The sequence below is a fragment of the Homalodisca vitripennis genome, chromosome 8 (genome assembly GCF_021130785.1).
Source record: "Homalodisca vitripennis isolate AUS2020 chromosome 8, UT_GWSS_2.1, whole genome shotgun sequence".
NCBI classification, from domain to species: domain Eukaryota; kingdom Metazoa; phylum Arthropoda; class Insecta; order Hemiptera; family Cicadellidae; genus Homalodisca; species Homalodisca vitripennis.
In genome coordinates, this window is record NC_060214.1 from 19071201 (window position 1) to 19095861 (window position 24661).

Sequence of the window (24661 nt, forward strand, 5' to 3'; positions counted from 1 at the left end):
TGCGATACCAAAGAAAATCTGCGTGCATAAGATCCCGAATGACCAGAAAGTACCTTCTGTGATATTGCCACTTAACTATGTCTCTGAGTTCAATGTACGATATGCGATACCAAAGAAAAATCTGCGTGCATAATATCCTGAATGACCAGAAAGTACCTTCTGTGATATTGCCACTTAACTATGTCTCTGAGTTCAATGTACGATATGCGATACCAAAGAAAATCTGCGTACATAATATCCCGAATGACCAGAAAGTACCTTCTGTGATATTGCCACTTAACTATGTCTCTGAGTTCAATGTACGATATGCGATACCAAAAAAAATCTGCGTACATACATAATATCCCGAATGACCAGAAAGTACCTTCTGTGATATTGCCACTTAACTATGTCTCCGAGTTCAATGTACGATATGCGATACCAAAGAAAATCTGCGTGCATAATATCCCGAATGACCAGAAAGTACCTTCTGTGATATTGCCACTTAACTATGTCTCTGAGTTCAATGTACGATATGCGATACCAAAGAAAATCTGCGTGCATAATATCCCGAATGACCAGAAAGTACCTTCTGTGATATTGCCACTTAACTATGTCTCTGAGTTCAATGTACGATATGCGATACCAAAGACAATCTGCGTACATAATATCCCGAATGACCAGAAAGTACCTTCTGTGATATTGCCACTTAACTATGTCTCTGAGTTCAATGTACGATATGCGATACCAAAGAAAATCTGCGTGCATAATATCCCGAATGACCAGAAAGTACCTTCTGTGATATTGCCACTTAACTATGTCTCTGAGTTCAATGTACGATATGCGATACCAAAGAAAATCTGCGTACATAATATCCCGAATGACCAGAAAGTACCTTCTGTGATATTGCCACTTAACTATGTCTCTGAGTTCAATGTACGATATGCGATACCAAAGAAAATCTGCGTACATAATATCCCGAATGACCAGAAAGTACCTTCTGTGATATTGCCACTTAACTATGTCTCTGAGTTCAATGTACGATATGCGATACCAAAGAAAATCTGCGTACATAATATCCCGAATGACCAGAAAGTACCTTCTGTGATATTGCCACTTAACTATGTCTCTGAGTTCAATGTACGATATGCGATACCAAAGAAAATCTGCGTACATAATATCCCGAATGACCAGAAAGTACCTTCTGTGATATTGCCACTTAACTATGTCTCTGAGTTCAATGTACGATATGCGATACCAAAGAAAATCTGCGTACATAATATCCCGAATGACCAGAAAGTACCTTCTGTGATATTGCCACTTAACTATGTCTCTGAGTTCAATGTACGATATGCGATACCAAAGAAAATCTGCGTACATAATATCCCGAATGACCAGAAAGTACCTTCTGTGATATTGCCACTTAACTATGTCTCTGAGTTCAATGTACGATATGCGATACCAAAGAAAATCTGCGTGCATAATATCCCGAATGACCAGAAAGTACCTTCTGTGATATTGCCACTTAACTATGTCTCTGAGTTCAATGTACGATATGCGATACCAAAGAAAATCTGCGTGCATAATATCCCGAATGACCAGAAAGTACCTTCTGTGATATTGCCACTTAACTATGTCTCTGAGTTCAATGTACGATATGCGATACCAAAGAAAATCTGCGTACATAATATCCCGAATGACCAGAAAGTACCTTCTGTGATATTGCCACTTAACTATGTCTCTGAGTTCAATGTACGATATGCGATACCAAAGAAAATCTGCGTGCATAATATCCCGAATGACCAGAAAGTACCTTCTGTGATATTGCCACTTAACTATGTCTCTGAGTTCAATGTACGATATGCGATACCAAAGAAAATCTGCGTGCATAATATCCCGAATGACCAGAAAGTACCTTCTGTGATATTGCCACTTAACTATGTCTCTGAGTTCAATGTACGATATGCGATACCAAAGAAAATCTGCGTACATAATATCCCGAATGACCAGAAAGTACCTTCTGTGATATTGCCACTTAACTATGTCTCTGAGTTCAATGTACGATATGCGATACCAAAGAAAATCTGCGTGCATAATATCCCGAATGACCAGAAAGTACCTTCTGTGATATTGCCACTTAACTATGTCTCTGAGTTCAATGTACGATATGCGATACCAAAGAAAATCTGCGTGCATAATATCCCGAATGACCAGAAAGTACCTTCTGTGATAGTGCCACTTAACTATGTCTCTGAGTTCAATGTACGATATGCGATACCAAAGAAAATCTGCGTACATAATATCCCGAATGACCAGAAAGTACCTTCTGTGATATTGCCACTTAACTATGTCTCTGAGTTCAATGTACGATATCCGTATTCAAAGACAATCTGTGTTCACAATACTCCCTTTGGCCTTACATTACCATATGTAATACTGTTACAGAAATGTTACAATGTTAAACCCTAGACACATTGTGTTGCGAGTTGATCGCTACTGACGTCTAATATCTGTCTGTCTGTTAGATCATATACAGAAGGTGCTCCAGAGCGGTTAAGCCGAGACCTAAGGTGCAAACGTATTGAAATGTTCCTATTGTCTTGTGATTCAATCGCTAATGACATGTGCTCTAAATTCTGTTTGTCAGGTTATAGACAAAAGGTGTTTACGATGAGTTAAAAAAATAGTGAAGGTACAGACAGTATTGGAATGTTCCCACTGTCTTGCGAGCCGGTTGCTAATTACGTGTAAGGTCTGTCTTTTAGGTTATAGGCAAAGGATGTTGACGATGAGTTAAGACAATAGTGGATGTACAGACAATGTTGCAATGTTCCCATTATCTTGCGAATTGATCTCCAGTGATGTGTGAGGTCTATCTGCCAGGTTATATACAAAGGATGTTGATAACGAGTTAAGACAATAGTGAAGGTACAGACAGTATTGCATTGTTCCCATTGTCTTGTAAGTCGATCGCTAATGACGTATACCTGTGCCAGGTTATAGACAATAGGCGGTTCATATGAGTCAAGACAATAGTGATGCTGTTGTTGTGTCCCGGTCCCATTGTTCTGTGAGAATAAACCGCTAACGACTGTTGAGGTCTGTCTGCTGCAGTTGTAGACAAAGGGTGTTTCCGAGGAGTTAAAACAAGACAGATGGTAGTCAGTACTGCGGTCGTTGTGTCCTGTTCTATTGTTCTGCTAATGGATTACTAATGACGTCTCAGCTCGCATTTCTAGGAGAAATCTGCTAATTGATTAGCTTGACGTTAGGACTACTGTCTTCTGTTTTAATGAATTACTAGAATTTGTAAATGTACTTATGTTCCTCAAGAGGACGGAGAACCTGAGAAAAAACGTTACAGTTAGCATAGTTTAATTGTAAATCAATTTGAAGGCCTTGATTTTGATTATAGTAAACTTATTAAAATCCCAAATTTTTTGTTAACTTAAGGAAAAACCAGGTAGTGTTAATGTTGCGTTGACATGATGAACCAGGTTTTTGCCGTTTTCTGGCATTTGCCATCGTTGATTTTACCTTTAGAGTGTTCGAATCTATCCTCTTAATCAGGTGTCGAAAAACTAAGTATAAGGTCAAGCGTTCACAAAGATGTAAAAAATGTAGTAAATGTGTCGTGGGGAAATCACTGAAGTCATAGATAACACTCGAAGTTGTACGTCAAAAATACCGAAGCGTTCGCTCGAGAGTACAAAACGATTGAAGCGCGAAGCACCAAATCGTGTCACTGCACAGAAGAAGCGCACGGAATAGATGTTTTAGTTGAAGGCACAATTCAGTGCGCATAATCTGTGAGGTGAAGTGATTGGAGCTTGCTCTGATTTTCTTGGGTATTTTTGCACAACTTATCCATGATCTTAGTGGGTCCGACGCCATATTTTTTAAATCTGTATACTCTTAACGTTATACCCTAATTTTGACACCTGATAAAGAGTACAGATTGCAAGCTTCGAAATGTAGGGTTCCACTTTCTCTGTACTTCCATTCTCCATAGCAAATGTCCGATAACCTGTCACCCCATCAAATTATCCATCGCCAATAATGCACTGTGAACTAAGATTAAGTGTACACACAAAGGGCTGTTTTATTGGTGTAACACTTACGGTGTTACTAACTACCCGCGTTGGAAACTATAAAATATGAAGAAGTCGTTTCAGGTTTCCCCCTTCTGTACGGTTTATATTAAATTATTGCAGTTAATTAACTGACTAAGGAGCCATTTGAAGTGCGGAATGAGAATTAAACACTAGTGCAATTTACTGTTACCAGACCACAATGTAATATAGTGATTGTTAGTCAGAGAGCTGGTGCTAATAGGTTTCAGCTTAACGTGATTACACAAAGCTAGCAATTTCATTAAAACTTGCTTTGGCAGAGTTCTCTTGTTGAATATAATTTATTTGACAAAATTAAAAGTGATGATACGACTTTCCCGCGTCACTCGCAGACAGAGCGAGACCTGTCTGGTGGTGGTGAGTGGTGAGGGGGGGGGTAAGGAGAGGGTAATGCTGACGTCAGCTGTACCGAAAGTTGTTTATCTTCCTGATGGATTACCTGTGACGATGTCTCTGTCCGCCCTTGAGATGGCTTTCTCATTTCCACTATTGTTCATGCAGAACTACTGCAAACTCCCTGATGGATTAAGTACCTGTGACGATGTCTCTGTCCGCCCTTGAGATGGCTTTCTCATTTCCACTATTGTTCATGCAGAACTACTGCAAACTCCCTAATGGATTAATTACCTGTGACGATGTCTCCGCCCAGTCCTTGAGATGGCTTTCTCATGTCCACTATTGTTCATGCAGAACTACTGCAAACTCCCTGATGGATTAATTACCTGTGACGATGTCTCCGTCCGTCCTTGAGATGGCTTTCTCATGTCTATCATTGTTCATGCAGAACTACTGCAAACTCCTTGATGGATTAATTACCTGTGACGATGTCTACGCCCAGTCTTGCGATGGTTTTCTCATTTCCTGCCATTGTTCATGCGGAACTACTGCAAACTCCCTGATGGATTAATTACCTGTGAAGAGTCTCTGCCCAGTCTTGCGATGGATTTCTCATTTCTAACATTGTTCATGCAGAACTACTGTAAACTTCATGACGGTTTATATTTTACAAAGTTTCTGTTTGGTCTTGGGATGGCTTTCTCATTTCTAACATTGTTCATGCAAAACTACTACAAACTTCCATGACGGATTTACCTTTTACCAACTTTCTGTATGGTCTTGGGATGGCTTTCTCATTTCTAACATTGTTCATGCAAAACTATTGCAAACTTCATGACGGTTTAATTACCTTTACCAAGTTTCTGTATGGTCTTGCGATGGCTTTTTCATTTCTAACATTGTTCATGCAAAACTACTGTAAACTTCATGACGGTTTATCTTTTACAAAGTTTCTGTTTGGTCTTGGGATGGCTTTCTCATTTCTAACATTGTTCATGCAAAACTATTGCAAACTTCATGACGGTTTATCTTTTACCAAGTTTCTGTATGGTCTTGGGATGGCTTTCTCATTTCTAACATTGTTCATGCAAAACTACTACAAACTTCATGACGGTTTACCTTTTACCAAGTTTCTGTATGGTCTTGGGATGGCTTTCTCATTTCTAACATTGTTCATGCAAAACTACTACAAACTTCATGACGGTTTACCTTTTACAAAGTTTCGGTATGGTTTTGGGATGGCTTTCTCATATATATAAACATGATTGGTGTTCTATAAACAAATGGAAATGTCACTATAAAAAATGCATTTAAATAATCAAAACAAATATTTTGATGATTGTAATCAGCATTCTTTCTGTGCGTTTTTCCAAAATCCAACTCAGAAGTTATTGAACTTGCGATATTGTAATGTTGCATTACAAGAGTATTCTTTGAGTAGGATTGACCTTGTATGCAAAATATATTAAAGTTTGTTCAGCAAACATTGCCACTAAATTTGTGCAATTCACTATGCAATGATACTACAAAATGTTATTAGAACACTTTATCCGTTTGTTCGAACCAACATAGTCTAGTTTTTATTTCAACGGCGCTATCTGTTTTGTCAGCTCACTCACCTGTCTAATTCCAGCATTCCAGCATTGTTAACACCTTTACGCAATATAACGTTCATTCTCCTTACCCAGCAACTCCCAGCAGCTACAGGACATGGGAATATTCCCCGCATCTCTATCTCACCAATCTCAAGGTGGTAATGGTTCTTTTTTCAAGAAAGGCTACCCCTCGTGAGGTTCTGTATGGAAATAGGAAAATTGAAAATGCTGATTATGCTAACTTAGCCTTATACACATAACTAGCTATGGTGGGAAGGGTTTATTGAATACGAATGTTGAGTTGATCTCCATTTCACGTCAGACTAAATATATTTTGTCTGTAATTTGAAATGAAATAAATGAAATGAGAAATGCCTTTATTAAATAGAAGAAGCTAGGGCTATTAACCCTCTCAACCACTCAACCTCATATTGTATGCAGTAAATTTATAGTACTTAGATACAATTGCGGTAAATGATTAAGTTATACTTAAAATATAAAATAACAAAATTGGTTAGCCGATACAAAATTAAATGAGCTTAAAGTAAAAAATATATTAATTGAAACGAATTCAAAACAAAATACAAAAGAAAATTATATATATATATATATATATATATATATATATATATATTGTAATAAAAACAAAAATATCAAAATGAAGAACAAGAAGACACATTCAAACACTCTAACACATGGACTGGTCACAGACCACAACAAGCAGCACCACCCGTCACCCCCACAGGCCCCTTCCCCCCAGCAACAAGCCCCTAATCCCCGCCCCGAAGCGTGCACAGTCCTCAATATGTACATCTAATATAATCAGGGAGAGCTTTCCAAAGGCGACAAGCCTGAACAGTAAAGGACCCATTAAAAATTGTTGGTCTATGAATTGAAATTGATAGTAACGTGGCTCCCCTTCTTTGGGTCGTTCACTAATATCAGAGAGACATTTGAAATGATCGGACAGTTAAACAGGATAGTTTTACCCTCCGCTTAGTGTAACGTCTGATGTCCGACGCTGGAATCTGGAGTCAACGTTCGTCTGAAGAGATTCCAAACATTGCATTCATTGTTATAATCTATATGTACGTATATAATGTTTAGGATGTGTGGCTAACATCCTATAATATTTCGTCCAAGCGATCCTCATACGGATGCAAATCATTGTAAATTTCAAAATAACACGAAACTAAAATAATTACTGAAAACATTAAATCTGATATCATACACTACGCACTCAATGCAATATCTAGAATTTATAAAAATCTTTATGGTGATATATTTACAAGTTGGCAAAGGAGAAACTGAATATAATTTTGAATTATTCGATATAATAAAGAATTTCTAAACAGTAATTCAAATGTGAGTACCTGAAGGTAGAAAATATAAGGTAACGCGCGGTCATTCACACAAAAAAATAATTCGGAATGAATCGTGAAATGACTCTTTAGCACACAAAGAAAGGGTGCACATCATCGTTCTGTACAAATATTCAGTATCAGCCATAGCAGTAAAGTGACTACATTAAGTGAAAGTGACATTGCTGTGTCTCACAAAGGCATGACTGTACGACAGTTTACATTTTACTTTTCTAATGAGTAAATGTTTTTTCTTTAATATTTTGTCAATTTTCTTTAAAAATGGTGTTTATGAAACTTATCACAGCATTAGTAGCATGAAAATTATTAATTCTGTTATAATTCAGCACACAAGTACACATTAGTTCATAACGAATTACCTAAACTCGTGATACACAATGACATACTCATCGTGCATATTGTGTGCTGAGGCTACCCTTGAGCCACAAGAGATCGTGGTGAAAAATCCCATAACATAATCGTGAAAACCTGCTAACATAATTTATTGAACTTTTTATGAGAATATCTTGACAGTTACAAATTCTGTAACATTACAGATCAACATTAGAGTTTCATAAAGGTCCTGTAGTGGCGATCATGAAATGTCGGTGAGTGCTGCAAAGTACAGCTCGGTTTATAGAGCGTAGTGTCCCGTCAGGCCGTGAAAATCTTCAAATACAAAAATATTATAAATTTTTTAAATTTAAATTTTCGTCCCAATTAAAAGTTTTACAATAATATCGTTGAGGTATTCTCCTAGGGTGTTTAATAACCGATTGTGGAAAGACCATCAATCGCTATTGCAGTCGCTTATGAGCAAGCATCTCCTGTACTAATGAACCAACACAACGGAGTGTCGATGATCACGACGCGACGTAATAGTAGAGAATTTATAGCATGACCGGTGACTTCAAGATGCGCCGTAGGCAAAGACGGAACTAAAGTGGTGGGGGGTGGAGCGTCTCAGTCTGTTGCCGTATTTAGCCTTGTGAACTTCGGTCTCCAGTCTTCTATACGTGCCGCCCAAAAAACATTCGCTTGTGCCAATTCACGAGTTGTAATACAATTTGTGAATTAATTGCGTTGTGCTCATTACGTTTTAAGTAAAGAGTTTGAGATGGATCATAATGTAAAAAGTAAAAATTGGAGGTAGAAAGGTTATACACGGCCAAGCAAGAGAAGTGCTTCCCATTTTATGAAACGGGAAGCAGAAATCAACACACTTATAAATTTGAAGAAAGTTCAACAGCGTGTCGTAGAGGCAACTGGAATTTCTGAAAGTACGCTGAGACGAATTTTGAAGGAGGAAAAAAATAAGTCCAATTGGCAATTCTTTTAGTACGCCCAACAAAGTAAGAAACGCAAACATACTAGTAATCTGGATAATTTTGATTTGGGTGTAGTTCGAAGAACAATAAATAATTTTCATCGACAACGGGGTTTTGTTATGTTAACTATTGCGTGTGGATCGTTGGCGTTATTGTTATTTTAAGTATACATCATTAAATTAACTTGATACAAGTTGGTAGATAAAACTGAGTTTTTTCTTATTCTACTGTGTATATTGACAAATTAGTTTAACCAGTTTTATATTAATTTTTAATTTAGCAGCTAGGCTATGTCAGTTGAAAATTTTGTAGTGTATAATTGTATCTACTATCGTAAATCCTGAAGCTTACACGGTTAGTATATGATAAATGGAATTGTAATGACTAACAAAGCGTAACAATTACAATTCTGAACTGTTGTCGTCGTTGGAGATCAAGAATAATATAAATTCCTACCCTTTCCCAATTTATGAGAAACCCTTTCTTACCACCAGGTATCTCTACTGCGAACTCATTAAGAAGGGTGAGCTATGAACACAATTTCGGCAGAACATAGTCATTGTTAAGATCACGTACATCCGGTCCAAATATTTCCAAGATTTCCTGTATTGAATTCCCCATCATAAAAGTCCGTCGCCGTAACTTCAAAAGAGTCTAGAAATGTTCAAATATTCTCAAGGTCTCCTATACTAACTTGCTCATCATAAAAGACCACCGTGGTAAGAACATAAGGGTCTAGAAATGTTGGCAAACACTACAATATTCGGCTCCCGCCACCACTTTGAGCCGGGAGCCGAAAACTCTCAGTAGGGTTAGTAGCACCGTATTCACTCCCCTACTTTAGATTGTGCCCCCACGCGCTCAAACTCCTCCACTCCTCACGCGCATCCCACCGGTCATGCTATAACTTCCCTAGAGTAACGTGATGAAAGAGTCGAAGCACAGAAACCTACTGTAGGCGAGTCACGAGAAGACCCCTAGCAGCCGTGTATTGTAGTGGTATCACCTTATTTTGCAGGCACTCGTCAGTAATTACGTCTACAATAGTAGTGCACACGAGTCTCAAGAGAGGTGATTAGCGTTTTGAATTTGTCGGTGTGCAAAGAAGTCAGGGGGTCTTCTCGTGACTCGCCTACAGTAGGTATCAAGTTTAAAGTCTCTAGAAACTATCAAGAGATTTCACGCATGTAGACAGGTATACAGATTTACCTCTGACTTTAAATCTATAATGTACCAAGTTTCAAGTCTCTAGAAACTATCAAGAGATTTCACACAAGTAGACGGGTATGCAGATTTACCTCTGACTTTAAATCTATAAGGTTCCAAGTTTAAAGTCTCTAGAAACTATCAAGAGATTTCACACAAGTAGACGGGTATGCAGATTTACCTCTGACTTTAAATCTATAAGGTTCCAAGTTTAAAGTCTCTAGAAACTATCAAGAGATTTCACACAAGTAGACGGGTATGCAGATTTACCTCTGACTTTAATCTATAAGGTACCAAGTTTAAGGTCTCTAGAAACTATCAAGAGATTTCACACAAGTAGACGGGTATACAGATTTACCTCTGACTTTAAATCTATAAGGTACCAAGTTTCAAGTCTCTTTGACCTACCTATCAAGAGTCGTGGCATAAACGGCCAGACGACAGACATATGGACTGTCCTGTAACCTTTTGACCATGAAATAAAACTAAGGGCATCTTTGTACCAAGTTTCGACTCTGTACTTCCTTTATATCAAGAGTCATAACACAGACGAGCAAAGGGACAGCCAGGTAGACAGGCGGACTGCCCTTTTTCCTTTTTTGACCTTAAGGCCAATAAAATGCTTTCTTTGACCAAAAGGAACCAATTTACCAAGTCACGTCTTTAGGATCTTTCTTTCAAGAGATGTCGCACAGAAAGTCGGACGACACATTTCAAGAAGACTCTGCGTCCTTAATAATTTGCACTGAAGAACGATATGTAAACACATGACGTCTAGATGTGAAGGCAATCTATTGTTTACAGGATGTATGTACTGTGTTGAACTTCAGAGGTTTTTCACCGGCCCAGATAGTGCCAATAGGAACTAAGTACTTAGCCAAATTTTGAAAAAAAAACATACATCTAATATTTTAGCAGAAGTCACTGAACCTTTAGCAAATTCTGTAACAAATACATTTTGCATTGTTTCGTTACCGTATAATTTTGTTACTTATAAATCTAAACATCCTGAAACAAGACTTTAGACAGGTATTGAGATTGTTCGCAATAAGGACAACACACTGTCTAGTATCTTAAAAGGTCGATTAGTAAATATCAAAACCTCAAGAACTACTCATCTAACTCCATTAAATTACCATCGACATTTATATTACTCGACATATTCTCACTGAAATGAGGTTCTACTATGACTTCAGACAGCAACTTCTGCAACGGCCTGAAACAAATTAAAATTTAAAAGTCGTCTAAAAGACGTTACTTTTTCTCAGAATTGTCTAGGACGCCTACAACGCACCCATTGTAATGTAGAGAAGGGAGTACAACGCTGCGGGTTACAGCTAGTAATACAGTATCTAGTCTGTCTGGTTACACTTTTGTTGAGTGCAGTGAACCCGTGAAGAATGCTGTCCAAAATCATTAGAAGTTTTTGTGTGAATCGTTCCAATATTGTTATTGTTATGATACACATTCCTTACTGTACAAACAATAATTCGCTGGAACCACAAAGAATTATTGGAAACAAACATTGCCAATGCAAAAAATATTAGCATGCGATAAAATGTATAGTCCACCGTGACACCGATGTTGCTCTGTGTGGAGGAGAGCCCAGTTAGATCGTTGTGCCAGGGTAAACACCGGGAAATGTAAATATTTTGTTGTTACTCCCTTTCTCCTATTTGTTTTATGCGATGAAATAAATTTTGTGCAATTTAGAGTTTATTTTGTTTGTGTGTAGTACTTTCCGGCTTCATTCAAATATAAATACTTTTTCATAGTAATACATGTGTTAATATGGTCTCTCTCGGGAACCAAACAGAGTCTTTGTTTAAAACGTAGATTGATGATAACGCGATTGTGGGTATTTGAGAGCGTTATATATTTTCCAACTGTTAATACGTTCATTAGAGAACAGAATGGTATGTACACAAAATAAGTCATATTTAGAGTCAATATTAATATTATCTGTTGGTACTTTGGTATGAACCGGAAACCACTACCTTTTTGACAGTTTTTCTTACCGGGGACCTAAAAATCTGCGTTATTAGAAGTAATAATGCAGATTTTATAAATAACGGACTTTATTTGACTTAAAGTAAAAATTACGTTATTATGATGATCGGGTCTTGTTTTCTGCTTTCCAAAAGAAACGATATCGCCAAGGAGACCATCCTATCCCTATCTACTATTTATTAATAAGTAGGTTTAGATTAGGGTATCATAAATATGTTATCCATAAATACTTTAAATTTGCAGTACCAAAGTTAAAGATAACTTTTACGAACGCTAACGTAATCTGAGCTTGAATTTGGCTACTATCTCGAGGGATGTTTTTCTGTTCCCGCCAGAAGAGCGGGGTGGCGCCAAAGGCGTTATCTAAGCCCGCACTGATGTCCAGGGGCATTCCCGATCGGTACTTTCCCGACCTCAGATCACGTTCCGGATCGTCCAGCTTTTCCGACGTCAGATCACGTTGGACGATCTGGCACGTGAGCTGAGGTCGAGAAAGTACGCATCGGAAATGTTCCTCCCCATCAGTGCGGAGTTCGGTTGTGGCGAAAAAAAAGAAACGATCCCCGAGATAGTACCTAAATTCAAGCTCAGATCACGTGAGTGCTCTTTAACTTTATTTATAAATATGAATGCGTATGCATATATTTAACTATTATGTAATCTAATAAGAAATGGTGGATAGGAACAGAGTGGCCTCTTTCTCGCCAGCATCGCTTCCTTTTGGGACGCAGAAAACAAGAACTGTTCGTCATTAAGACGTAATTTTCACTATAATAAAAATAAAGTCTATTATTTCTTATAATGTAGTTTGTTTAGGTCCCCAGTAAGAAAAACTCTTCCAAAAGTAGTGGGCTCAGGATAATACCAAGGTACCGATCCAGGAAGTATTACAAAAATTGATGATACATTTAAAATTTACTCATTAAAAAAAAAAAATAAACAACTGAGATATTCATTTACAGGTAGGTTTTTATGTAATTTCTAATAAATAAAATATGTGTTCATTTATTTACATTAGGTAAAAGGAAATAAAACTGTAACAGGAGTCACCAACACAAAACACTACACCGCATTCATGAATCATAAAAACAACATTCATGAGTGTCGTCATCAGCTCACAATGTTGTAACAAAGGTTTTGTGCAACAATTTAACTAATGAGATGGAAAAATTATATCCCTAGATTTTTTTTAATTATCAAGGTTAAAACAGCTTTGGAATGATAGCTATTTAGGTACCTTAAAGTAATAAATGTATACTACAATAAAACCATTGGTGTCAGATTGCAGATGTTGCTGGAGATGGAGACATCGTAGTGGAATTGGTTGAGTTTAATCAAGCTTAAGTTTAAATGAATAAAAAGTCTTTTATAAATCATTTTTTACTTTAGGTTCTTTTGAATTTATTATGTTACCTTGACATAGTCATCACACATACTTAAACTGTTAGGTCTACTCTTAATACAAATGTAGCAGTAGTCACTATTTTCCAGTAATAGGACTGAAGTTTTGATGAAGAATTTCAAAGTTTTTATTGTAAATAGCAGCCACCTGTAGTAACCCACCAACTAGTTAGGTTCTAGTTTAATCCTTCTACTATTTTGCCTATGTAAGTACAATACATCATAATGAAATGAAATGACAGGTGTATTTTTGTGTTCCAGATGATCGACATCAGAGCAATTCCTCTCATTAACGATTGACATAATCGAAGAGTATATCATACATTGTTTTATGGAAAACTTGTATTTCTGACACGTCTATTTTTTGTGTTCCAGATGATCGATATCAGAGCAATTCCTACCATTAACGATTGACATAATCAAAGAGTACATCATACATTGTTTTATGGAAAACTTGTATTTCTGACGGGTCTATTTTTTGTGTTCCAGATGATCGACATCAGAGCAATTCCTAGCATTAACGATTGACATAATCAAAGAGTATATCATACATTGTTTTATGGAAAACTTGTATTTCTGACGGGTCTATTTTTTGTGTTCCAGATGATCAACATCAGAGCAATTCCTAGCATTAACGATTGACATAATCAAAGAGTATATCATACATTGTTTTATGGAAAACTTGTATTTCTGACGGGTCTATTTTTTGTGTTCCAGATTATCGACATCAGAGACATATTGCGAGCACCGACGATTGACATGATGAAAGATGTTTACATCGTACAGTGTCTCATGGAAACTGACCTCTATAAGCTGCTAAAGACACAAGTAAGTCGTAATTAATAGTGAACTGACTGGCCAAGTTAAAGAACTATACTAAGTAACACTTTATTGTTAGGTCATATTTTTTGCTACAATAATAATAATACAGTGTGTTTGCAAAAGAATATATTTATTAAACTTTTAAGACATACGAATATGAAACTTTACACACATATCTACAAACCTCTCAAGTTCAGATTACAGATGTTCAATATGTCCTCCCTACTCGAGCGTGTCCTTCGTCACTGATGTTATAGCAGCACAGATCCAGCTCTGTGGGAGTGGTGGTACATAGACGTTGTCACAGAGTGTCAGATCCGGTGACCGTGGACAAGCTAAGTCGCCAGCTCTTTGACAACCAATCCAACGGTTCAGTAGAGTTTCATTCAGATATTCACACACTCGGCGACTCCAGTGAGGGGGTGCCCCATCTTGTTGAAAAATGAAGTTTTCTTTGGGCAACTTCGGAAACAACCAGTTTTGTAACCTATCAAAATACTGCTGACCATTAACCGTGTTTCCATCAAAGAAGGATAGGCCATAAACAGATATCGCGCAAAACACGTTGACTTTGAGTGAATCTCGTACATGTTCAGTGGCTGCATGTGGATTCTGTAAGTCCCAAATTTGAACGTTGTGTTTGCTTACCTGATCACTAATGTGAATAGTTGCTTCAATACTGAACATGATGTCCTGTGCGAAAGTGTTATCGTTGTCAATAGCATCAAGTATCTCGTTACAAAATGTCATATGTCATCGTGACACAGAGCTTCTTAACAGCTGTAACTTGTACAGCTTCATAACCAACCAACATCTCAAAACACGCTAAATTGTTGTTGTTGGTGTGAAAGCAGTTTGAATTCGTGCAACGTGCAACACAAATGACCAGGACTTTTTTCTTTATATACACATCAAACTGTCGATACCATCTGTGAATGTTTCACCAATTCGGATTTCAGACTGATGTGGATTCCAGGAGTCAAGTCTGTGACAGCATCAAATTTTTGATGCTGCACTAAGTGGACGGTGAGATGGAGTTAAACTCAACATTCACATGAATCCATGAAATCGACCCTTCCAAACATAGCTATGTTATGTGTATTACATTACGTTCCGGATATTTTTACAAAGTCATAGACTGTACCATCGAAGTTGGATTTTTTAACGCGTCCTTCTCTCAATCATCCTAAGTGTGAAAGGTAATGTTCGGTAGTAATTTGTTATAACTATGATGCATAAACCAACCTTTACAGTGTTAAGTAAAAATTGTGTGTACATATACAGAGCAAGAGTAAAATGTCTGGAAACAACTAAATATTATTTTTAATTACTGTACTTCAATACTATAAAATTCAACATTTTCAACATTCAAAGTGATATATTTTAGGTTAGAGTGATTCCTAAAACATTTATCTAATTCAAAATGGCAGTCGTTTTTAAGTACCAATGTTCATCTTATTCCAACAGTCGCTATTTAGAAATGAATAGTTTATGAAGTGTGATTTGCTGTATTATGTTCGTATAATGAAGACCTTTATAATTATATTAGTAATAATTAATTATATTAGTAATAATTAATTATATTAGTAATAATTAATTATATCGATATTAATTATATTTGATTCATATTGACTTAGGCTTGCATTTAAGATTTTCATGACTACGTTTCCCCAATTTTGTTGCGTTATTGCAATTGCATAAACAGACAGTTAAGTTAGCAGTATAACGTTGTGCAAAGTTTTTAGATTTTATCTGCTATAGTTTAAAAAAATATTAAGGTTTCTAGACATTTTGTATACTCTGTATATATATCACAGCATTGCTATTCTAAAACCAGAATACGGCATTACCACTCCGTGTGGGTGGAGAGATAGACGATATGGGTTTAATAACACCAGCCAACAGGGTAATGGAATAATTTAGCAATTCCAAACCGTTAGATTGCGAGAAGGAATATCAGAATGAAGGCAATATTCGGAAAGGAGAACCTTGGTCAAGCAGCCTTAACCAGTACACAATTTGTTGATTTGATAAACTGGAAATTAATATTTAATGTTTTTTACGGATTACTCACGTTTTTGTAATCAAGAAGTAATCAGCGTACAGTTGTGTCAAATCACAGATATTTTTACATTCCTTAAAAAACTCTATTATGCTCCTCTGATACTGAAAATTAATAAATGTTTAAAATATTTGCACTCTGGAAATGTCTTCATTATTGATTTTGTGAACACTCTTAGATAGCTAGCTCAGAGACAGTTTTAATTATTGGTGAATAGTGGGAAAGTCTACAGGATACATGTATAGGTTCTGGACGTACCTAAATGAAACAAGAGAATTAAATTTTCATTACTTTGGCCAAAGGTGTGTTTGAGTTAAATTGCAAACTTTGTACAATTTTATTGATGACTACTCATGTAGCAATAATTTCTGAACTGTTTGTAATGCGTTCACTCATCGTCTTACAAGGTTACTAAAATCTGTTGCCACTTCGAATGTTATATAGTTGGTGCTATATCTAGCAGCAAATGAATGAAAAAATGTTACAGAAAACTATTAAATACATGTCATATTTAATAAATTCTAATAATAATAAAAAATTTCACAATTTTAAATTTAATTCATAAAAATGAGGTAACTACTGTAAGATAAAAATGGATTAAAACTCTGAACTAAAGATTTAGTATAGTAGTCCTATACATGCTTTAATAATCAGAGCTAGTTTTTCTGGGAAAAAAGGAGAAAAAAAACAGCCACTCTATCCCCAAGTAAACGCAAGGTCTTTTCTCTGGAAAGTCAAAGCTCCTAGTCAAACAATAATAGACTAAAGTGAATCAAAAATCCTTATCAGAAAGATGAATATACTTAGGGATCTTTGAGACCCAAATAGGTTATATACCATTTACCCCTCATGTAAAATTCAACAGGGACATCTTTGAGCCATCCTCTTTTGGACAATGAGGTAGATTATACTATCCTTAAAGTTTACTATTTTCTATTTGTTTTTTCCTAATTACTTGTTTATTGCTAAGTTATTTTATATACCAGTCTGTTTTACTTGTATAAAATGTTGAAGATCCTTAATTACTTATAACTAATAAATATTGTCTTTGTCTCTCAGAGGCTTAGTAATGACCACATCTGCTACTTCCTCTACCAGATACTGCGTGGCCTCAAGTACATCCACTCAGCCAACGTGCTTCACAGAGACCTCAAGCCCAGCAACCTGCTACTCAATACCACTTGCGACCTCAAGGTAAGACGAGTAGTGTCTTTGTCTTGCAGAGGCTTAGTAACGACCACATCTGCTACTTCCTCTACCAGATACAACGGGGTCTTAAGTACATCCACTCATCCACTCAGCCAACGTGCTTCACAGAGACCTCAAGGTAAGACGAGTAGTGTCTTTGTCTTGCAGAGGCTTAGCAACGACCACATCTGCTACTTTCTCTACCAGATACTGTGTGGCCTTAACACTCCACTCAGCCAACATGCTCCACAGAGACTGCCAAAACCATAAAAATATCTCCTTGATATCCAGCTCCAAGCAGGCTGAATCACAAGAAAAAGTCATAAAGTTAAACTGTTATTATTGGTGCCAAAGGGCTTGATTTAACAAGTTGACTTAGTTTTGGCCTGTTACTTTTATCCACACACAAAATTATTGGTTTGCCTCAATTACTTTTAGGTAGAGAACATTATCTTCATTACATATTATGTTAGTTTCATTCTATTTCACTTGATTACTTTCAAAACAGCAATTTAGTGAATATTTATCTTACCTTTGTGTTTCCCACCAAAGGAACATGTTATACAGTGTTATCATAAAAGAATGCTGTGATTTCGAACGTGGTTTAAAGAAAAACTGAATTATTTATAGTTAAAGTTATTTATTCATCTAATTTGTCGTCTCAAACAGTTTTGTACATAATTAATTAATTTCAATATGTGCGGCCTTAGTTGCTTGACAAATGTCCAAACGATACTCAACTTCTCTCCAAACCTTTGTTAACATTTCTTTAGTTATGCTTGTCATTGCTTTATTAATCTTGTGTTTTAAGTTGTTCAGATTACGACTTTTTGTAATTAAACAAAATTTGTTATGTCCTCCTACAAGAAAAAATCACAAAGTGTCAGGTCTGGACTCCTTGGAGGCCACAGCATAGTCCTTGCCGGCCTGTCCATCGATCTCCAAATGTTTCGTTCAAAGCATCCGTGAGCCATGCACTGAAGTGTGGGGCAGCGCCATCATGTTGGGAGTGAAGTTTATTAATATTTTTGAGTTTATCTATCTGGGGAAAGCAATAATTGGTTAACTTGTCAAGATACACAAATCCATTAATTGTTTTTTCAGCAAAATATAAAGGCCCTATTACGCAATTTTTTATTACAACACACATTAACTTTAGGTGAATCATGTTGTTTCCCATCAATTACGTGTGGGTTTTCAGAGCCATATATTCGTGAATTGTGTCTGTTAACACATCGATTCACATGGAAAGTAGCTTTGTCTGTAAAAATTATATATCATCTAAAAATGATTTGTTTTCAATTATTCTGTCCAACATTTCAACAGCGAAATTGTAATGGTTTACACAATCATTGGGTTTTTTAATTCCTGCAGTATCTGAACTTTATTAGCGTATAATTTGAGTTTTTTATGTAAAAGTTAGTTTTAACACTGTTGTTTTTGGAATACCTAATTCAACACTTCAACGAGGGATGGGCTTCCCAGGGCTTCTAATTGCCAAATGTTTATTTACCAACTGTTCCGTCTGATACACCTGGTCTGCCGGTTGATTTCTGTTTCTTAACTGATCCAGTTTCTTCGAATTGTTTAAAACCAACAATTGTTATGTTATTTTTGTGTAGTGGATCTCTTCCAAATTCATGTCAGAAAGCATGTTGAACTAAAACTACGGATTTTAATTCAGCCAACAATAAAACATACTTTGCTTTATTTTTATCTGATAATAAGGTAACTCACTAAACTCACCGCAACAACAATACAAGAACTGATTTTGAGGTTAGAACAGCTTATAAACAAACTTTTGGATCAGAGGCATTCAAAGATACCAACCATTATAACATCTAGAAATTTCATGGAGCATACTAGGGATTGATATTTGCGGCAGTGTTGCAATCCTGGGGGTTGATCCCACGAATTTTGAATTTTGTTTCTTTGTATGTGTATGAATGTGTGCCTGCGTGCAACTGTATGGAAAGTTGAGTGAATGGATTTAGTTTTTAAGATAAATTCTGTCAAAAATAGGTACGACTAATGTAATACAATGTAATATATATTGTCAACGCAATAAATATATTCTATTCCCTACTGTCTTCCTACGAATTACTGAAACCGCACCATTCTTTTATGATAACCCTCCTGAATGCTATTTGTTAGTTTGATTTGAACAAGACTTTGCATGAGGGTGTTTTGTATTCAAATGATTTAATGATATATTTTCTACCTGCCCTCCTAATTTTCTGTGATAATCTTAGCACATAAACTGTTGACATATGTTGACTTATAACTAAGTTGTGTAGCCAATCTCACCTCATCACATTTGTGTGATAAAGACAGCTGAAATGCAGAAAAGAGGACATTGTACAAGATATTACAGGATAATGGGTACAATACCACACAGATTATGGAAGTTAGGTGGAATATTTTATGTTATTTTGGTTCTTATAATAATTAAATATTGTTATGAACCGCACCATTGTACCAAATTCCTAGTGTGTAATTAAGTCAATACAGTTTTACGATAGAAGACAAGATAAGGGTTGAATCAACATAATTTTTAGGAAGTATTAAATGAGTTCGACTTGAATGTGTTGAAATCTGTTTCAGATCTGTGACTTTGGGCTGGCGAGGGTCGCTGACCCGGACCATGATCACACCGGGTTCCTCACAGAGTACGTCGCCACCAGGTGGTACAGGGCTCCAGAGATCATGCTTAACTCGAAGGTGTGTGTTCAAACTCAGGAGGGTTCACTTCTGGCTGCTTCATACCTTCCAGTTCAATCCACACTGAGAACAGCAAAAACCGGTGTGTCACTTAAATCTGGGCAACCTCACGGATGTCCAGGAGTGGCACATCACTGACCGCAGATGTCGAGATTCTGGGGTGCAAGGGTAATTTGATAGGTGTAGTCTACTGCGGGAGATTTTGGAGTTTGTGGGGTTCGTTCCATAAGAATCAAAGGTTCTAACCTATACACAAGGGTGGCATCCCATTCTTCCAAGGAGACATGACTTGAGATTAGTGCTCTAAATTCTCCCTCATGGATCTCGACAGAAGATGGCCCCTACCCCCGACCTTACCCATCCAAAGTATCTTGTCACTTTTGAAGCAGCGCAAAGGTCGTTATAGGACTATGTACATTTCCTAAGCTTCTTGTCCTGAGAGAGAAAAAAACTGATATGTTCACCAGCCAATGTAAAATGCTGTGGTGCTAATGTGAATTTGACAACCAGTGAACTAGTCAGAGTCTCTATCTTCTACCTGGGGGAATGTGCAATTTGGACATACCAGATCAGTGTGCAGGTAGCTTTTTTATAAATAATGCTTGTCCTTTGTGTTAATCACAGAGCTTTGTTGGAGATATCTTACATTTCCTATTCAAGCGTTGAAATCTGCTATCTTTTTTATACTGAATATTTGTTGACATAGCAAACATTTGCCTGTCCACAAACGGATCATACCATCAGAAAACATCAAATGATGGTAGCTCAACAATATATATAAGAAATTTATTTTGTATATATTGTTCCTTTTTTTTCAAGAAGCTGAGAAATCTCTCATGTGTTCCTAGTCCTAAAAGGATCATTTTACCCTGCTTCCGAAGTGACAGGATATTCAGGATGAGTAAGGTTGGGGGTAGGGGCATCCTTCTTTTGGTATCTATGAGGAAGGATTGTGGGCATTATGCACCATAGAAGAGGGGAAGTCAACTCTGTACAAGCCTCTCCAGTCAAAACTGGCAGAGATTCAGCCCAACTGTCTTTAACACTTAGAGAAACCCACCAACTCCAAGGGCGATTCTTCCCAGTATACTAGACCTTTTGACTATCCTTGCACCCCAATATCTCGACATTTGCAGTTAGTGATGTGCCGCTTCTGGACATCCACAGCATTGCCCAGCTTTAAGTGACATAGATTTTGCTTTACCCAGTGTAGGTTCAATTGGACGGGTTCATTGTACTACCAAACTTTCTGAAAGACTCGAAACAAAACCACACATTAACTTGCCATTGAAACAAAAATGCAAAGTTTATTACTTGAATTAGTTCTTAAGTAATTAGAACACCTTCTTTTAGGGTATCTTTTATAAGCCGTTTTAGTGTACATTTCTCTCACTATGTCATTAACCTGGTAAAGATCCCTGATCTCTCTGTTGTGTTTTTTCTTCCATTCACCTTGTTTATTGTCCATTCTCCTCTATTCTGTTTGCTTTGTAAAATCATATATTAATAATTCAATTTGCAGTACGTTACACCTACGTATTTTATTATAAACGTACTTCATTTGAAATTATGGGAATGTTTGCAACTCTTTCTTTTAATTGAATGCACTTTTTAATATCAATCATTTTTATTAATTTAAAAGTGAATTGTATCTAGCATGAATTTCACAGGGTTCAACTATAAGACTATTGTTTCTTTGTTACATTGAGGTATTGCCTGGATTGGATTCTGATAATTTTTTAATAACGTTTGTCTTTATCTATATTGTATAGATATAATGATAAAGAGAAATATTCTTTAGTTTTAAAAATGCTTGCAACCAGAAATTAATAATATTAATAATCTCTTATCAAATTTGTCAAGGCTAATTTAATTAAATTTTTCATCAAATCTAATAAATAGATGAAATTAATAAAAGTACACATATTGTGCCTGGTAAAGTTAATTCTATACTGTTTGTCTTGTAGAAAATTAACAAACTGGTAGTCTGGAAACTTTAAATATTGTACATAGGTTCACTCACATTTCACGTTTATAAAGCTACATAAAAAAAAAATGTATATATATATATATATATATATATATATATATATATATATATATACACACACACTTTGTGTAAATATATATAAAGTAATATCCTTGAAAAAAAATGGGTATGAAGTGTACTAAAGGTCGAGTTGAGACATTTTACAAAAGATTTATTTGAAGATCTAAACATTATGACTATCGATAAACTTTAAATTTTACCAATATATCGATTTTATCATATAAAATTAACCTTTTGTTTCCATTTCAGGCTATAGTATAAATGTGCAACACAGCATTATTTTTCTTTGCAGTTTACTAATTACAGCATTGCGCTAGTTTGAGAAAAGGCGCCTACCTTCTGTAAATATAATCTAAAAAAATGTGTCAGCGAATGCACAAACATTATAATGTATTTGTTTTGTACAGGGGTATACCAAATCAATAGACATCTGGAGTGTGGGCTGTATACTGGCAGAGATGCTGTCCAACCGACCGATATTCCCGGGGAAACACTATCTTGACCAACTGAATCACATCCTGGGTGTGTTAGGATCTCCGACTCAGGAGGACTTGGAATGCATCATCAATGAGAAGGTGAGTTAGATATCTGGAATTTGGACCATATCCTGATAGAGATATTGTCCAAGCAACTAATATTCCATGGTTGAGCACTGCTCAGGACCAGGCAAATCACATCCTGGGTGTGTTAGGATCTCCGACTCAGGAGGACTTGGAATGCATCATCAATGAGAAGGTGAGTTAGATATCTGGAATTTGGACCATATCCTGATAGAGATATTGTCCAAGCAACTAATATTCCATGGTTGAGCACTGCTCAGGACCAGGTAAATCACATTCTGGGTGTGTTAGGATCTCCGACTCAGGAGGACTTGGAATGCATCATCAATGAGAAGGTGAGTTAGATATCTGGAATTTGGACCATATCCTGATAGAGATATTGTCCAAGCAACTAATATTCCATGGTTGAGCACTGCTCAGGACCAGGTAAATCACATTCTGGGTGTGTTAGGATCTCCGACTCAGGAGGACTTGGAATGCATCATCAATGAGAAGGTGAGTTAGATATCTGGAATTTGGACCATATCCTGATAGAGATATTGTCCAAGCAACTAATATTCCATGGTTGAGCACTGCTCAGGACCAGGTAAATCACATTCTGGGTGTGTTAGGATCTCCGACTCAGGAGGACTTGGAATGCATCATCAATGAGAAGGTGAGTTAGATATCTGGAATTTGGACCATATCCTGATAGAGATATTGTCCAAGCAACTAATATTCCATGGTTGAGCACTGCTCAGGACCAGGCAAATCACATCCTGGGTGTGTTAGAACTTGGAATGAATCATCAGTGAATGAGAAGGTGACTTGGATATCTAGATTGTGGGCTCTATACTAAAAGAGTTAGTTATATATCTGAAATTTGTGCTATATGTTTACCAATCAGTTGTCCAACAAGCTATTTTATGTCATAGCGTGTTAGGATCTTTAATAAAAATTCTTGTCATCACATGAATTTTTTATTGGAACATGGATTTTACATGCTTATCTTCATAATTTCCTCTATCTTCAAGTCTGTTGCTCCTTTCAAATCATGTACTATATGTGCCTATTAATAGATTTTATTGTATAGTAAAACATCTAATATGTTTATTTGTAATGGAAGAAAAAATCAAAAGGTAAGTTGTCACTTTTAATTGTTAAATGTGCAATATTCTCTCACATTGCAGTGGTTGAATGTTACAATGATGATATGTCCACTGCAGGCCAGAAGTTACCTGCAGTCCTTGCCGTTCAAGCCCAAGGTCCCGTGGACCAGACTTTACCCCAATGCTGACTCCAAAGCCCTGGACCTGCTAGACAAGATGCTGACATTCAACCCTCACAACCGCATAGTGGTAGAGGATGCTCTCGCACACCCCTACCTGGAGCAGTACTACGACCCTGCTGATGAGGTCAGTCTGTGAAATAGATAAAATCAAATTTTACAAGGTGAACTAATTGTAGGGGTTAATTGTTAAGGGTGAATTATTTTTAACCCTCAACCTTTCATCCCTCAACGTTTTGAAAATTGTTGCTGAAAACAGGAAAGATTGAAATAGGTCTACATATACTGGTCGAAACACCATCGCCCCTTTTTGAAAATGGAATCACTTTAGATGTTTTTAGAAGACATGGGAAGTTTAAAATTAGAGAGATTAATCAATTTGGTAAGTGGCATCAATATATGCCTGAAACACCATTTTTAAACAACCACACTGACATTTCATGTATGTAAAAAGTTTTCTTTTATTTTAGTCTCTATATGATGCAGATCACTTCATTCTCGGACACAGGAGTCAGACACATGGATGTAACGGCAATAATATTGTAACAAACAAGAAGGCGATAGATACTTAGGAGCGATACATTTGATTATGCTACAGATGAATAGTACTTACTGAATTCATTTATCACTATTTGAGAATTT

The 24661-nt window shown here is 36.5% G+C and overlaps 2 protein-coding genes across 2 annotated transcripts in view; one reads left to right on the top strand and one right to left on the bottom strand.

Moving 5' to 3' along the window:
- The window catches only part of LOC124367387 (mitogen-activated protein kinase 1), a 317508-nt gene that overhangs the window by 278279 nt on the left and 14568 nt on the right, over nucleotides 1-24661 (top strand). Inside the window, exons 3-7 of the mRNA XM_046824163.1 lie at nucleotides 14067-14177; nucleotides 17293-17427; nucleotides 20026-20142; nucleotides 22600-22767; nucleotides 23958-24146. Coding sequence (XP_046680119.1) covers nucleotides 14067-14177; nucleotides 17293-17427; nucleotides 20026-20142; nucleotides 22600-22767; nucleotides 23958-24146 — 720 coding nt within the window. The remainder of the gene's footprint in view (nucleotides 1-14066; nucleotides 14178-17292; nucleotides 17428-20025; nucleotides 20143-22599; nucleotides 22768-23957; nucleotides 24147-24661) is intronic.
- The window catches only part of LOC124367384, an 80702-nt gene continuing 79739 nt past the window's right edge, over nucleotides 23699-24661 (bottom strand). Inside the window, exon 22 of the transcript XR_006922890.1 lies at nucleotides 23699-24152. The gene's annotated coding sequence lies outside the window, so the exon portion shown is untranslated. The remainder of the gene's footprint in view (nucleotides 24153-24661) is intronic.